General features: G+C 35.9%; 1 protein-coding gene across 1 annotated transcript in view; it reads right to left on the minus strand.

The window, feature by feature from the left end:
- LOC131038050 (protein kinase and PP2C-like domain-containing protein) overlaps nt 1–15,357 on the minus strand; it is a 156,602-nt gene extending 141,245 nt beyond the window's left edge. Inside the window, exons 1-3 of the mRNA XM_057970335.2 lie at nt 15,065–15,357; nt 1,552–1,669; nt 1,179–1,345 (exon numbers count right to left, since the gene is read on the minus strand). Coding sequence (XP_057826318.2) covers nt 1,179–1,345; nt 1,552–1,669; nt 15,065–15,179 — 400 coding nt within the window. The 5' untranslated portion in view covers nt 15,180–15,357. The remainder of the gene's footprint in view (nt 1–1,178; nt 1,346–1,551; nt 1,670–15,064) is intronic.
- Between the last annotated feature and the right edge of the window lie 1,127 nt (nt 15,358–16,484).

The following is a 16,484-nucleotide window of genomic DNA, read 5'->3' on the forward strand; positions in this document are numbered from 1 at the left end:
ATTTTCCCCCTATGACTCACTTAAAACTCACTCACAGACCTGCAAGTTTACATGTTGAATACTTGCCCACCAAAGATTTCTGAGAGTACTCAGTGCCTTGCCAAGTATTCTACAAGTCTATGATCTATGATTCATTTTATATTGTTGTGTCTCTATATAACTGCTATTTCTCCTATAGCTACCTATCCTTTGCTCTTCATGCAAAAGCCACCCCCCAATTCCTTGAAATGAATATTTTCTCTCCCTGTTGCACATGCGGTTATAAACATGTGGCTCTTTGAACATTTCAACTATGCACAATTAAGTGCATACAATTCCTCATGCAGTAACAACCTTGGAAATATGCTTTATCTTCATTTAAAGTTTTTTTCTTAAATTTTTCTTGCAAATGGGGAATTAATACATCCACAATGGAAAGACAATGAGCAGAAGCTTCTTGGTCCTTTTCTTCCCATAAGAGACAACTTTAGATTTAGCTTCTTTTGGCTTATTTCTTCCCCTCCAACAATCATTTTGAGCTTCTTCAATGCCAAAATGATACAAATCTTAATGTCCAAAATGACAAAAAAAATCCCACTAAGTTTGCTAGGATCAGAAAAAATGTAACCAGAAACGCTAACACTTTGACACTTTAGATTCACTGCCCGAGTAGTTATAAGCTGATTAACTATCAGCATGTAAACAATTGCATTTTGTCCTTTAATATAATAATCGTTTGCTCAAAAAAAAGTAAACAAATAGAACATCAGGAAAGAAGAACAAATGAAATGTTACAGGCTGATTAACTATTAGCATGTGAACAATTGCATTTTATCCTTTAACATGATAATCCTTTGCCAAAAAAAACAGAATGAATAGAACATCAGGAAAGAAGAAAGAATGAAAAGTTATTTAATCAGTTTAACATGTCATCATAGTTTCCCACTAAAATCCATTGACCAACTAGGTTTGTATACAAGAAATATATTGGTTCAAATATCAATGGGAAGTGGTATTACTGAAATGTCATGGAAGTTGCCTGTACCTTAGTATTTGATGAGACACAATGGAATATGGAAATTTTCACAAGCAAGAAAAGTAAATTCAACTTGTAACATGCTTATATGCAAAACTTTGTATAAATGCGTGAACAACTGCAAGACATCAATACAAGGAAAAGTGTGTCAAGAAAATAAAACCTAGCTGCAGTGATATTGCCAATATTTTCTCCACAGATGGATTCCATTCTTGTGCATGCAAAGCTTCAGCCAAATTATCATTCTCGTAGAAAGGAAAGAAGAACAGGTAGTTGGGTGGCCTTGCATGTGCTGCCAACAATGTTACTATGCCTGGATGATCGAGCTTGCTACTCAAGGTAAATAGGGACAGCAGAAAATGTGTTAATATTTCCTTATGTAAATAACCAGTGAATTATATTATAATAAGGAAAACAATCCCAAATATAGAAGAAAGAAACTGTATTCATTTCCAAGAATGCAAATAATTAATAAATAAATAAAATAGAGTTATTTCTAAATTAGCAAAACCATGAATAGTAATTTAATAACCAACCATAACATTTGCAATTCTTTATGAAAACGGTTCAGATCATCTGTAGTAGATAAGATGGGTTTTTTGGCTGCCACTCTCTTGCCTTCCAATCTTGCTTCGTAGACAATGCTTTCAGCACCTGAAAAAATGGGCAACAGCTAGCACTTTGAAGAGTATACAAACAATACAGTGAAAAGAATAATTAATGGACTTTGATATATTCCTTTATTATTTACAACCAAAGGGGCTTTTTATAACAGAATTACATATGTTGCACACTAAATAAGATAAGCTACTTCGAAAGGCTTTCCTCAAGGCTCATCATGAACATTAAAACTACTCCAACTTTGCTGAGACTTAAAAAGAAAAATCAACGGCAGTTTGAAAAGAGAGTGGTTGCTTGCAAAAGTACTTGTCATTCATTAAATGTATGAACCTGAACTACAGAAATCTCAATATAAGAAGAATGTACTGGAATTTTAGCATTCTATATTGAACTTGCATCTTATAAGCAAGACTTACGGATACAGAGTTCATAATCAATCAAGAATGAAGTGAATGACTCAATAAACAAGAATTTACTTATGGCCCGTCTACTTTTGTTTCTCTTAAGCCTTTACGAATCTATAATTTACAACTTATGTCCTAAAATCTAAATGGGACATGATATTTAATATTTATCATTAATGTAAAAAGATAAATGAAGGGCTTAGATGGTGGTCAAACTGCATAACTAGACCTTCAAGTGGATTTGTATCTCAGACAAATCTGGAAATGCTACTACAACCTTAGAAGCATAACTTAGGATGGGATTTGACTTAGCAAGCTAGAAAAATAAATGTAATTTAATTACTAAGAATTTAACTGGAAAAAGTCTAGAAAGTTTTAAAAAAGGTTGCTCTTCCATCCAACATGGCCCAAAAAGATTTTCGTTTTTTTGTTTTCTAAAACTAGGGCAAGGATTCGGGGGTAGTGTCACTATGGAACTCTAAAGGCAACACCCCTAGCAAGGTCGAGGGGCAACCCAAATTAAAGCGTCTAAGAGCACACAAACTGTCATGGCACATGCCATTCTTTATAATTTTATTGCTTTCAATCATCTTGCAAAAGTCTTCCAAACCCTACAAAAAATGCTTGACTTTCTTGCTTTTAGGTTTAAGCATTTTCAATTTTTTATGCTTTTTTCCTAGTTTTCATAGACTTGGCCAAGTGTACCAATCAGACCTGGCCAATCTAGCCAAACTCATCAAGTACCTGACGCACAAGTCCCAACGCCTCATTTTGACCTGCTCACCTCAAGACTCATTGAGTTTAGGTGAGTCCTAGCAAGTCTTCTAAAACTGTTCCTAGGGTATAAACAAACTCTAGCTCCATGATGGAATGTTGATCCTAATGATGCCACACAAATTGATGAGGAGGCACAAAAGGGATTAGTTGGGGTTCCGTAAGATGACACGGTCCCTTATATTGGGAGTGACTTGGATTCAAACTTTGATTTTGATTTAGGCAAAGATGTGGTAGAGGCATAGAAATTATAGATCTAGTTGTGTCCATTTTGTAGTTGTAGTCTTTTCTCCTTTTCATTTGTTGTAGGTGAACATTGATAATGAAAAATCAAATGATTAGCCATTGAAATGTCATTAATTTGTATGTTTACTCATGCAAATTCTCAATTCAGCCTTAATGTTTCACAATACAGTTATATAATGAATTTGGTGAAAGCCTTGTCATATGAATATTTGAAATTTCCTCAACTTTTAAATTTTCTTTATTTCATATTGCCATCCCCTAAACAATGGCCTCCTGAAAAAGCTGCCCTGAAAAATATATCCACCCATCCCCTACCATCCCCCTCCCAAAAACTTAGTGGAACATAGGATAAAAGTAAAAATTGCTACAATAGGTTGCAACTTCATTCTTCAAGTGTTATCTTTATTGTTAATGAGAAAGAGAGTTTCATTGTCATGTCCCCTTTTCAAAAAAAGGACAGTGAGAAGACCTCTACCCTATCCCCGTTTCACATAGGTAAAGGGTAAAGCAAGAGAAATAATTTATAACTAAGTTACCGGGTTCGCCCTTGGACCCCCCTGGTACCGGTCCTGGTTTGAACGGGTTCCTGGTTCGGGTCCGGTTCGAACTAGGTTTGACCAGGGTTCGAAAAACCCAGAGGTGGTTCGTCCCTAGCCGAACCCAGTCGAACCCGGGCAGACCCAGGTCAAACCCGGGTGGCTAGGCAGCCCAAAAAAGAAAAATATATGCAAAGTTTAATTTTTTTTTGAATTACGCCTTCTAAAAAGTGAAACTTATAACCTAAAAGTGACTTCTAAAACATTATATTCACTCATTTCACATCATTTGTGTTGCAAACAAAAGTTTTATGAGAGCAGGTTGAAGAAAGGGTGAACAAAATTTGGCTTCCAAGATGTTGTGACCATTTCACACATCGCCCCATTGCAAATGGGGACCCCTGCTTTTTGCTTTCTAGGGTTTGTTTTTTAGGTCTTTTAGGGTTTTGTCAGTTAGCCTTTGCATTTTGAGTGTCGCCATGGGGATCACCTGGATAGCAGGTTCTGCTTGAGTGAGGTCAATTTGGCCAAGTCTGAATGTCCTGGTCCTGAAATTTGGCTAAGTCTGAAAGTCCTGATCCTGAAATTTGGCTAAGTCTGGAATGTCCTGATCCTGAAATTTGACTAAGTCTGGAAACTGAAAAACCTCCAAAAACTAGATTTTGCAATATAACTCCTGGAGGTCTGAAACCACTCTCAAACATCCTGAAAGTATATATGGAATATAACTTAAAGTATAAGTGACATTTTCTTATACTGAAATGTTATATTCCATAAAATTATCCTGACAGAGAGTTCAAAAGGTCAAATCTCGCTCCTGACCCTCAGAGAGGGCCCACAGCGAGATTTTGATTTCCTTCATTTTGCAATGAAAAGGGACCAAGTTTTGATCATAAATGGAAAATAAAGGACTTTCTCCACCCGCCTGAAGAGGTTTTGACCTGAAATGATGAAGGACCTTGTGGAGATTACAAAAATCGCTCCTGACCCTCAAAGAGGGCCCACAGCGAGAAATCTTATAAGGGTCATTGCTAGCCTTATTTGGTCGATTTGAGAGGTCAAGAGCATGATGAAGGATAGAATGAACATAATGAGGTATCTAGACTTGATCAAAGATGATAAATTGAAGGAGTTTTGCCCAAGAAAGGAAAAATCGCTCCTGACCCTCAGAGAGGGCCCACAGCGATTTTCTTTGTGTGCACATTTTTGGACCTTTCTTGGACATGAATTTTTATTCATAGCAAAGAACAAGACGATATCTCCCTTGGCAAAGTGATTTTTAGATGAAAAGTGAAACATTTTGGTCCAGGTAGCAAAAATTGCTCCGGACCCTCAGAGAGGATCCACAGCGAGATTTTCAAATATGCATTATTCTTGCAAGATCAAAGTGATTTTATGATTGGAGGGGATGAAGGAAAGCATGTTCTATCCGTTGAATATAACTTGGAGGATCAACACAAGGAGAAATCAACCCAAAATGAAAAAATCGCTCCTGACCCTCACTGAAGGCCCACGGCGAGAAATCGCTCCGGACCCTCAAAGAGGGCCCATAGCGAGAAACCTAAAATGGGAAATTTTCATCCAAATTTGAGGAAAGCTAAGGTTAGGCATGGGTTAGAAATGATATTTGAAAAGCCTTGAAGTGAAAAGAAATCGTTGAGAATCAATATTTTGAAGGCAACTACAAAAATCGCTACAGACCCTCAGAGAGGGCCCATAGCGATTTTCCAGTTTTCTCTCCTTTGTTTGAAGAATTGAGACAAAATCTTGCTTGGACGGGAGGAGGACATGATATGTTATGCCTTGGAGGTGATTTGAAGATTAAAAGATAAAGGAATTTGCCTAGAACCAAAAAATCGCTCCGGATCCTCACTGAAGGCCCACAGCGAGATTTTCAAAAAATGCATGTTTTCTTCAAAATGGTGCTAAGGCAAGGTTAGGATAAGGGGAAGAAACCTCCAAAAGCGTGATGAATATTATTTTGCCTTTGAAACTTGATGATTTTGGTCAGAAAATGAAAAGTTGCTCCGGACCCTCAGTGAAGGCCCACAGCGAAAAATCGCTCTAGACCCTCAGAGAGGGCCCATAGCGATATTGTTGAAAATCCTCATTTTACCTTGCAACAACAAAGCGAATTTGGTTGGAGTGGATAAATGAAGGATGTTGCTTAATGACGAATGAAGTTTCAATGAAAAATGACGAAGAATCAAGCCTAAAATCAAAAAGTCGCTCCTGACCCTCAGAGAGGGCCCATAGCGATTTTTCAGGATCCTCTCCTTTGTTTGAGGAATTGAGACCAAATCTTGTGTGGATAGGAAGAAGAGATGATATTTTATGTCTTGGAAGCAATTTGGAATCCAAAAGATGAAGGATTAAGAGCAAGATTGAAAAATCGCTCCTGACCTTCACTGAAGGTCCAGGGCGAAATTGGTGATATCTTCATTTTTACATTATTGAGCGTTGATATTCCTTAAAATCCACCAAGTTGCTAACTTTGAGGCCTTTGGAAAGGCTAAATCAAATTCGCATTAAATTAAAGGCATTTTAATTTAATAAATTAATTTTTAGGCCTTGAAATAATTAAAAATCCACTTTGGAGGCATTAAAATTAATTTTCAAATTTTAAATGAAGGTGAGCGCTCAAATACATTTATTTGCTTTTGCAAGCAAGTCGGCCTTCTTTTGAGGGGGATTTTATTTCATTTTCATTTCCCTTTTGGCAAGTCGGCCTTGGAGAGAAGAGAGGTGAGCGCTCTATATATTGGAGGGGTTTGTTTCATATTTCAAATCATTCATTCATCCTTTTTCAAGTGCAAAGTTGAAGTGCGAATTGGAGGAGCGAAATCTGGCTTGCTTGGAGCAAATTTCTTTCAAGTATTGAAGGCTAGAAGGAAGTGGAGTTTATTCTTTTCCAAGCTAAAGGAGGCACAATTTGTTCTAGAGATGGCTTTGATCTACACTTTGCCTAGCGAAATTCATCTATTTTTGCATCATTTCTTAGAGTTTAATACTCAAGAGGAGGTATGGCAAAATCATCCTAGCATCCTTGTTCAAGGTTTGATTTTTGGGCACTTTTTTTAGAAAAGTCTAAGTATTGCATGGTTAATTAGGAAATGATAACTCTAGATTTATCATGGAGTTTCCTAATTAAAATCTTAAATCTTCCTTTTAAGTTTAATTTCTACACTTCAAGATATAATGCTAATTGTGAAATGTTGTGTAGGTGTCAAAGATGGCAACTCCAAAGCCCAGAGGATCTACAAGTCGGCAGGCTCTCATCAAAGAAGATCCGGTCCAGGACAAAGATGATCTCCTCCAGCTCAGTATCAACAAAGACGGCCTTCTTCGGACTAACATCATCAAGGGCGACCTCTTCCAATCCAGCATTCCAAGACGAGATACATCAATCATCCTGCACATCAAAGACAAAAGAAGTTAGAGCAAGGATTCGTTGAAGAAGCAAATGGTTTCAGAAGAGTTAATTAAAGCTAGCTTCTCAGCATCATCGAATTGAATATCTACCAAGTTCCAAGTGTCAGACGAGTTGGCATCCTAGTCATCACTTCTCCAATCAGTGTGGTCCACCTCAGCATGTCCAGATTCAATGTACCTAACTCATGGGAGGTGGCACAAACTTCGATGTACCTACCCCAGCTATCCATTGGTTGAATTTTCCAAAGAAGACATGTGTCCAATTAATACAATTTTATCATTGGTCAAGCATTAAATGTTATGTAATGGTTGTAACAAACCCTAATTAGGGTTTTCATTATTGAATCTTGGCCATTGATCTCAAATTGATCTTAGCCATCGAATTGTATTGTGAGCACTATATAAGCCCGGCTCTTCATTTTGTAAAGGCAGTTAGAGAGGAGTTAGTGAATAGAGAATAGTTAGAATAGTGAATTAGTCAGTTGATAGAATAGCAATTAGAGTAGAGTAGAGAGAAAAGGCAAAGATTGTTGCCAAGATGTTGTTGTAAAAGACTTGTAAAACTTCATTGAAGAAATGGTGAAATTTATGGGTCGATTCGACAATTTGCATGGTCTCTATACTTCTCATATTTGATTTCATGTTATTAGATGAGTGGAAGAAATGTGCTTGATTGATGGTGAAATTTGTATATCCATACTACTAGCAGTTTGTTGATTGCAGACTTGCCTTGTGTAGTCAACTAGAATCATTCAGCTTAAGCTTAACTTCAATTGTCGCTTCATCATTGATATGCATCAGCCTGATGGTGTCTATGCCTGTAATGATGATTTGAACATCATAAAGCTTTCCTTCGAAGATCGCACTAACCTTGTGGAGATGGTCCTGTGATGTCAAAACAAGACTTAGTTAGAATTTCATCAAAGATCATTCATTGCTCCTACATTCTTAGTATTAGGATTAGATCCTTTCCTCGCCCTCATCTTTTTTCCTTTTTTCAAATCAAAGCTAGTAAAAACCTGTGTTCCAGCAATATTCAAAGCAAATCAGACGTTCAGTCATCAAGTGTAAGTCCCCTTGTGATTCCAGCAAATCCCATCATACCATAGAGAGCTTATCCACACGTAGAGATCCTACAACGAAGAACCTTGAAGTCACCCTGATTAATCCTTTTCGCGATATCTTCAGCATTCAGAGGCTTTACTCAAGAGAGGATAAGGTACCCTTGGGTATTTTATTCTGTGTTTGATAGTGTACAAAATACACGTCAACACAAGATCAGAGAGGAGTTGAAGACTGATTTTTGAAGCTTCAACAAGTGTTGCAGCATCATTTTCATACATTTTCAAGCTTCCATTGGTTGCAAGAGGTAGGTTTTTTTAACATTTTTTTCCAACTATTTTTGTTTCACAAATTGTCAAACATGAAACTTGAATTTTTTTTCATTATTTAGTTTTTGTTTTTTAATATGTTTATATTATTTCTTGCCATAGGAACTAGAATGGCATCTAAATCTTCCTCCATTGGCAATGAACAAATAATTGCAAAACAAAGAAATGATCCAAATTCTCCCTTATGGAAGTATGTTGACATTATAAAACAACTTCCAGGAGGTGGGGGATTCTGTTGGAGATGCCAAGGATGTGGTATTGAACGTAATAGTTCATATTATCAGGTGGTAGGCCATTTGTGTGAAATAAAAGGAAGAAGCATCAAAAAATGCCCTGGAAAATATGGTAAACCTATGCCAGATGAGACGGTGATGAAATATATTAGGGAGCATGAGGCGGCAGAAGAGAGAGAAGCCCGTAGATTGAACCAAACCGCATCAAAGAAAACAAGGGGAATGCAAGCCCCTTCTAATGCCAGTATTTTAGTAGAAGACCACCCCTTATTTGCCACAAATGAACCTCAAAGTGAACCACCCTTGACACGTAAAAGAACAAAGGGGCCTTTAGAAACCACATTCCAAAATGAGAGTAGAGACAATGCTGACGAAGATATAGTAAGGTGCATTTATGCAAATGGGTTGTCTTTCAATGTTGTTCGCTCCCCATATTGGAAGCAAATGATAAAAAGTGTTAATGAGACTCCAAGAGGGTATAAGGGCCCCGGTTATGAGAAGGTACATGGAACATTATTGGAGAAAGAGGTGAAGAGGGTTGAAGATGCATTGAAACCCATAAGAGATTCATGGGTTGAGATAGGTGTAACAATTGTTTCAGATGGGTGGAAAGATGCTAAAAACCGTCCCTTGATCAATGTCATAGCGGTGTCCCCTAAAGAGGCAATGTTTTTGAAAGCTGTGGATTGTGAAAGCCAAATAAAAGATGGCCAATTTATTGCAGAAATTCTCATCTCCGCCATTGAGTCAGTGGGACCCCGCAATGTTGTCCAAGTCATAACGAACAATGCAAAAAATTGTAGAGCTGCTGGTTTGTTGGTTGAGCAACGCTATGATCACATCTTTTGGACACCTTCTGCGATACATTCACTCAATCTTATGCTACAAAGGATTGGGCAAAACATAAAATGGATCAAAGATGTGTATGCAGAGGTTGAGGACATCCAGATGTTCATCACAAACCACCACATGTCTCAAGGGATTTTTAGAACCTATTCGAATTTGGAGCTATTGAAGGTAAGTGAAATAGTAATTTAATTTTACATTTTCTGATTTTTTTAATTTTCAATGTTCATAATATCATTGTGTAAGCTATATTGTGTATTCTTCTTTAAAGTTTGGCTTTATTTTTTAATCATTTGGCATTAATTTGTGTTATAGGTTGCTGAGACCCGTTTTGCATCAAACACAATCGTCTTAAGACGACTTGTGAAAGTTAGAGTGGCACTATGCAATATGGTGATCAGCACCAATTGGACTGTATGGAAGCAGAGTAGCACTGAGAGGGCAGAAAAAAATAGGGAGAGAATATTGAATGAGAAATGATGGGATCTTGTTACATATCTCCTAAGTATCACTGAGCCCATCATGAGCATGATTCGCTATACAGACATGGATAGGCCTTGCATAGTTGAGATTTATGATGGCATTGACTCAATGCTTGAAAAAATAAAGGTCACTATAAATGAAAAAGAGAATGACCCCCAGGAGAAATTCTTCAAAGAACTGGAAGCAATTATTGTAGAAAGGTGGAATAAGATGACCACTCCTTTGCATCTTCTTGCCTATGCCTTGACACCTAAGTACTATAGCAATCAGTTTCTTGATAAACCAGGAAGGATTCCACCATGGAGAGACCTAGAAGTATCCGATGGGTACAAGGCAGCATTTCTTAGACTATATCCTGATGATGATTTGAGAGATGTTGTTACAAATGAGTTCATAGAATTCGCAAATGGGAATGGTCTAAATGTTGATGCACTTTGTCATAGATCCAAGAAGGATGCTCATAGCTGGTGGTACTTCCATGGCACATGCTTCCAACACCTACAACCCCTCACTATAAAAGTTTTATCACAAGTAAGTTTAATTAATTAAAATTTTAAATTTACAAGTTTTAGTTTATTTATAGTTTACTTTGTCTTCATAGGTTGCTAGTAATTTTATTTTTATTAATGTATAACTTTAATTGTTTACTTCGTCTTCAAAGGTTGCTAGTTCATCTGCTTCAGAAAGAAATTGGAGCACATACTCTTTCATCCACTCAGTAAAGCACAATAGGCTGCTATCAAAAAGAGCGGAGAATTTAGTATATGTGCATTCCAACCTACGTCTTCTTTCACACAAACAACATGACTACACACAAGGGGAAACGAGGATGTGGGATATAGAGCCAGAGCATATTGATTTGGATGCTCCTGCTTCTCAACTTCTTGCATTGACACTTGATGACTCGGAAATCGAGCCAACTTATAGTGCAAGTGCAAGTGGCATTGGCTCATCTAATGTCAATGTCAATGAGGAGGAGGAGGAGGATGAATTAGATGATCCATTTGATGATTAAACTTTATATTGTTGAAAGTTGAAACAATGATACTTGAAAATTTTGTCATTAAACTTGATGTATATGATGTTATTATGGTATCATCATGATGCTATGATTACAAGCTTATGTTTGTTTTGTTGTTTATATGATGCTATGTGACATGCAAATTTTAATTCATGCTTATAGGCTTCACAAATATCAAAATGTATATATATATATAAAAAAAATTACATGTTTTTGTACTAACGAACCCAACCCCTTTTCAAAATTTTGCCGTACCGGCGTACCGGGTTCTTCAAACCCGAACCGGTAACTTAGATTTATAATATTATTTAAGTTGGACAAAGTAATTTTAATTTACAAGGAAAACTATATTATTATTAAAATAAAAGGTGTTTAAACACTAATAAAATAAAAAATTGTTTTTAATGCTTATAAAAATTGGGCCCCATTTGGAGCATCACAAAAGGAGGGTGCTTGGATTTATTTGAGCGTCTCATATCTTGTCATCATTTTGCCATTCAATTTCCAAAATTTGCACTTTGTGTTCAATTGTGCATTCAAAGATGAAAACCTTGGCTGATTGGAGATCTTGAAGGACAAAAAAACCTCTTGAATATTTTCACTACCAGATTTGGAGACAAAAACCCTCATCTCCTTTGAGACAATTCCATCCAAGAGTTGCATGTGAGCTGATTTTGATCAATTCCAAATTTGGGTGTTTGTGATTTGAAGGACTTCATTGCTAATATCAGAATTATTTGTTTGTTCCATCATCATTCCGTGACTAGATCTTAGTGCCACTGTTTTGGAGGAGCTGCCATGATGCCATCAACTTATATCAATGTTTGAGGGATTTTGGACAATTTGCAAGATGTCCATCATTGTTTGTTCCAGCACCAGCCACAAAAGTAGGTTATTTACTATTTGTGATTGTTATTATTGTCGATCACCTTTATTTGGGGCCTGTACCTTCATTGTTGGGAGTTCTGGAGTGCTCTTTGACATCATTTATTGCTGCAACCAACATTTCTAGCCATTATTTGGGAATGTCATCACTTGGGAGGGAAAATCTTCTTTATTTATTGCTGTTTTGTCACTATTCCAATCAATATCTGGGTGTGCCAGCATTGGAGGACAAATCCACATCATTTTGAGCAAGTTGTATCAGCATCTACTGTTGTTTGTAGGCATACATAGGTCTGTTAACAGTATTTTTGGAGGATCTTTGGCTTCTGGATGGCCTCTTTTCAACAGTTTCCAGCTGCCACATCAATTTTCTAGGTCACTCACCTTGTCATTGCTTTTTTTACAACATTATTTTAATTATATCCAGTCGCCAATCTTGCTAATCATTCACCATCCAAGGTTTCCTTTGACATCTGGCAGCTGTACATTGATCATTTTCAGTCAAGATCAATTGTCGTAAGTCTGAAATTGTGTTTCAATTATCGCAAATCAAATAAAATCAGTTTTAAGATGGTTACAAGTTTATATTTGATTTCAGATCCAAGTGTATTTGATACCGTATAGTCTTATAGTTGATGAGTATTTGCATTTTGAGGGTCATTATTTTCCTTTCTAAACGGCATTTGCACTTGATGTTTTGGGGATAAACTATTTAGATTTGAGCACAATTGCACGTCATAGGGTTTCATATTGACTGTTCAATTCATACCAATCATAAATCAGCTAATATAATTGAGGTAATTTGATATCTATGAGTTGGATACATTATATTTGATGCATTTGAAGTTGTACTCTGGTCATTGAGGGTTTGACAAGAAGTTTCCATCTGTTTGTTTCTATTTTTGGTTTATTGTTTCTATTTTGTGTTACAAATTGAAAAAATTAAAAAAAAAATCACATTACATTCGAGAGTTCAAAGAATAAATGGATCGATTCTGAACCTATGTTGTTTCATTTTGATCTTATAACAACCAAGGGGAGGCTGCCCCTCCTATCTTATAATGCTTGTTAAATGTGATATTTTGGGTTATTTTTTTCATTAAAATTAATCTCATTAAGCTTTCAAATGGTGGCTTCAATCATTCTCATTAGTCTGTCCTGATAAGGACTCACATTTGAAATCCAAGTATCATATATCCATTTGTGAGATATGGAGACCCGATCAGAAATCCAAGGAAAATAGAATTTCTTCTTAGTATTCAATTTAATGATTGTTTCAAAGAATGTCTATGTTTTTATATGATCTAAGACTACTTTTAGGGAGTTATGTGGTAGAATGAACCAGGTTCTCTATATTATTTGTAAGTCATGGCAGCTTCTGTAGTGTAGTATAATATAGATATATTAATTTTGTGGGATATTTCTGTACGTAGGAGTATTTTTTATATTCAAGCCATCACTTGAACAACTATTTTGTATAAGCAGTCATTTCTCTAATTTCTATGCACGTTAGTGATAACGTACATGACAAAGAACCTACAGAGCACACAAGCATCTTTAAGAATTTGTTAATGTGGGGAAGGAACAGAAATTTTTTAAGATCAACCACTTTGGACTTTTCACACTCTATCCTCTTTACCAATTTGCAAAGCTTTTATCACATTACTAAATTAAGACCCCAGAAATGGTTATTGGTATTTCTTCCATTTACCATTCATATATTTTTTCATTTTGTATTACACAATAAATATAATAGTATCATATTGTGTGGCACGTTTTTGAAAACCTAATATGGATTTAACAATGTTTAACAAATAGTAAAGTTCATAAATTTAATCGCCAATACAGCCAACTTCTATGCATTTTCTTCATGTTTAACAGGAATCTGATAAAGGCATTGGACAAGATACTGAATTGGAAACATGTTTGACTGATTCTTGACAATCTTAGAAGGGTATATATACTCTATAATCCTACCGAATTCGTTTCTGAATAGATTGAATACTTTCAATAGTTATTTGTATTTAGTGACTGCAATATTTTCATGCACTGATGTAATGCCTCGATAAATGCCCAATTTGATTCAAGGTAATGTTTTACTGATGGCGCAAAGACAGCCCTCAGAATGTCTTAATGTTATATTTAGCAAACTTAGTAGAAACATAAGAATAGGATACTTGTTTATACTTTCTTGCATGACCTATACGTGTTCCTGAGAGGTCATATCATGCGTAGCATTCAGGTGCAACATGTGATTCTACTCTTAGGGCTCCCCAAAACCCATAAAATGCTGATGCTCCACTATTTATGTCCAGCAGTAAGTTAAAATGATACTGCTACAATTAGTTTTTCAGAAATTTGTGCTTGCATTTGAGAAAGACTTCATATTTACGCAAGGGGTGGCCAACAAAGAGAAATTGATTTTATCTTCATGTATGATCTTATTCTTCCAAGAATTTCCAATATGCAAGGGAAAAACTTGGACACGGCCAAATTGAAAAGCATTTGAATTTTTACTTTATATAATTGAGCTAGTTGCCTGTGTTTCTCACGTGCCAGAAATTCCTGGGCGTAACCTGTATTGGATCATCCATCCCCTCTTTGTTAGCAATATTCTCTATTTCTACTCCTTGACAATACAAGGCATACTTTCAATACTGGATCCTACATCACTTGCAATTAATTGGACCAGGAATGCTCCCACCGAGAAAGGACCTTTTTCAAATCTGTCCTTCTACCCATGGTAGACTCCTCGGACACAAATAAATATACCATGATCAAATTTATCGAATTTGTCCAGCACAGATATTTTGATTATCCCTGGACAAACTTTCCAGATGAGTAGAGACAAAGAAAGTGGGCTCTAGACAAAAGCACTTGGAATTCTCCTATGCTGGCTTAAATCCGAAAACTATTTTATTCTTGTATGTATTTAATTGGATTATATTAGTTTGTACTTGTGTTGTGGTTAGCTGGGCTTGCAGTTAGGGTAAAATTCGTGATCAGATTACCTAGTGAATAAAGTTTCCAAGAAGAATTAGACTCTCGCGAAATGAAAATTCACACGCAAGCCGTGGTCACATTATACCGTAAGAGTAAGGAGAAGTCAGGCATGTAAGCATTCATTGAATTGTAAGTGTAGTGTCAAGTGAGATTTACATGGAATTAGTTGATTACCTTTTGCGATCTGAGAGAGCAAAGCAAATGAGGAGGTTGGAAGTGTAACGCGAATACGGGAACTGGAGCAGCATCCCCTCACACACGTTTTATCTGCCTCTGCTGTCATCCCCATCTTCTCAACACACTCCACTTGAGATTTGATTTCTCAGCTAGTTAATTGTTTCCATTTGAGCAACGGCATGCCTGACCTGGATCATGCATGCCTGACCTGGATCATGCATGCCAGCAAAATTAATTATGGAGCAATGGCATGCCTGACCCGGGTCATGCATGTTAGCAAAATAACCTGTGACTGCAGCCCTTCAATGTCTCCACTTTTGTTATTTACTGATTCTTTTATTAAAAAAATCTGAGTTTTGTGTCACTTAATTCATTCATTATTAAGAGAATTATAATGCATTAAAATATTTTTTTTAAATCAACAATTATACACATTTGTTACATATATTAGTTAAATGAATCTTGCAAAATTGTCTTTTATATTAGGACATTTCCAATTTATGCTATATTATTGTATCAATAGTACTTGTTGTTATATTGTTTTCAAACTTTGAATAAAATTGTTAAATAAATTTATGAGACATGATTAAGGAATTAAGTGGGAAGTTAGCACCTTTTTCTCTTATCAAAGCAAATTTTAATATTGCTATTTAATACCACCAAGTCTTCTTATAGATATAAATACATGCAATAAGATCTATAGTTGTCTCTCAAACCACAAAAGAAGTTCAACACTACAAACCCAAATTTCACAAAGTACAATTGTCTCAGTCTATTTGTTTTAGGCCGAGTAAAAAATACGGGGTAATAATCATTTGTTACAATGTTTTCATTCTCCTCTTATTTATCTTCATGGTACCTATAATGCCCAAAAAACAACCCAAGTAAGACTCACTAAGACAACCAATAAAATTTATTTATGTCGGAACCGATGACTAGAAAGGATATGAATAGTGGATGACAAATTTAACCAAAGCAATGAACGGTCATGAGGGTGAATTGAAGATGCAAAGCAATGTTAACCAATTTGAACATGAAGTGACTCAAAGGTTCCATGGGTAGGAATTTGCATAGCCAACATGTGATTAACACGGGGTTTGATTAGGGTTAGGCTTCAATCTTATGAACCCTCTAATTGAACTAGGGTTGAAATTTTAATTGTGATAGCAATTTCCAAACAAGGAAAATAGCATGATATCAAAAATAGCATTTATTATATATAACATAGAGAATACATTTAAATGGAGTCATTAAAATAGTAATGTATTATTGTTCATCTTATAACTTATTAATTATTATATCTCAACTATCTTAAACATCAGTAAATAGTTATGTTATATCATATATATTATATTATATTATATTATATTGGAATAGAGTTGAATTTATTTGTAATTGGGGTGAGAATCTCATGTGG

This window comes from Cryptomeria japonica, chromosome 2 (assembly GCF_030272615.1).
Source record: "Cryptomeria japonica chromosome 2, Sugi_1.0, whole genome shotgun sequence".
Classification (NCBI taxonomy): domain Eukaryota; kingdom Viridiplantae; phylum Streptophyta; class Pinopsida; order Cupressales; family Cupressaceae; genus Cryptomeria; species Cryptomeria japonica.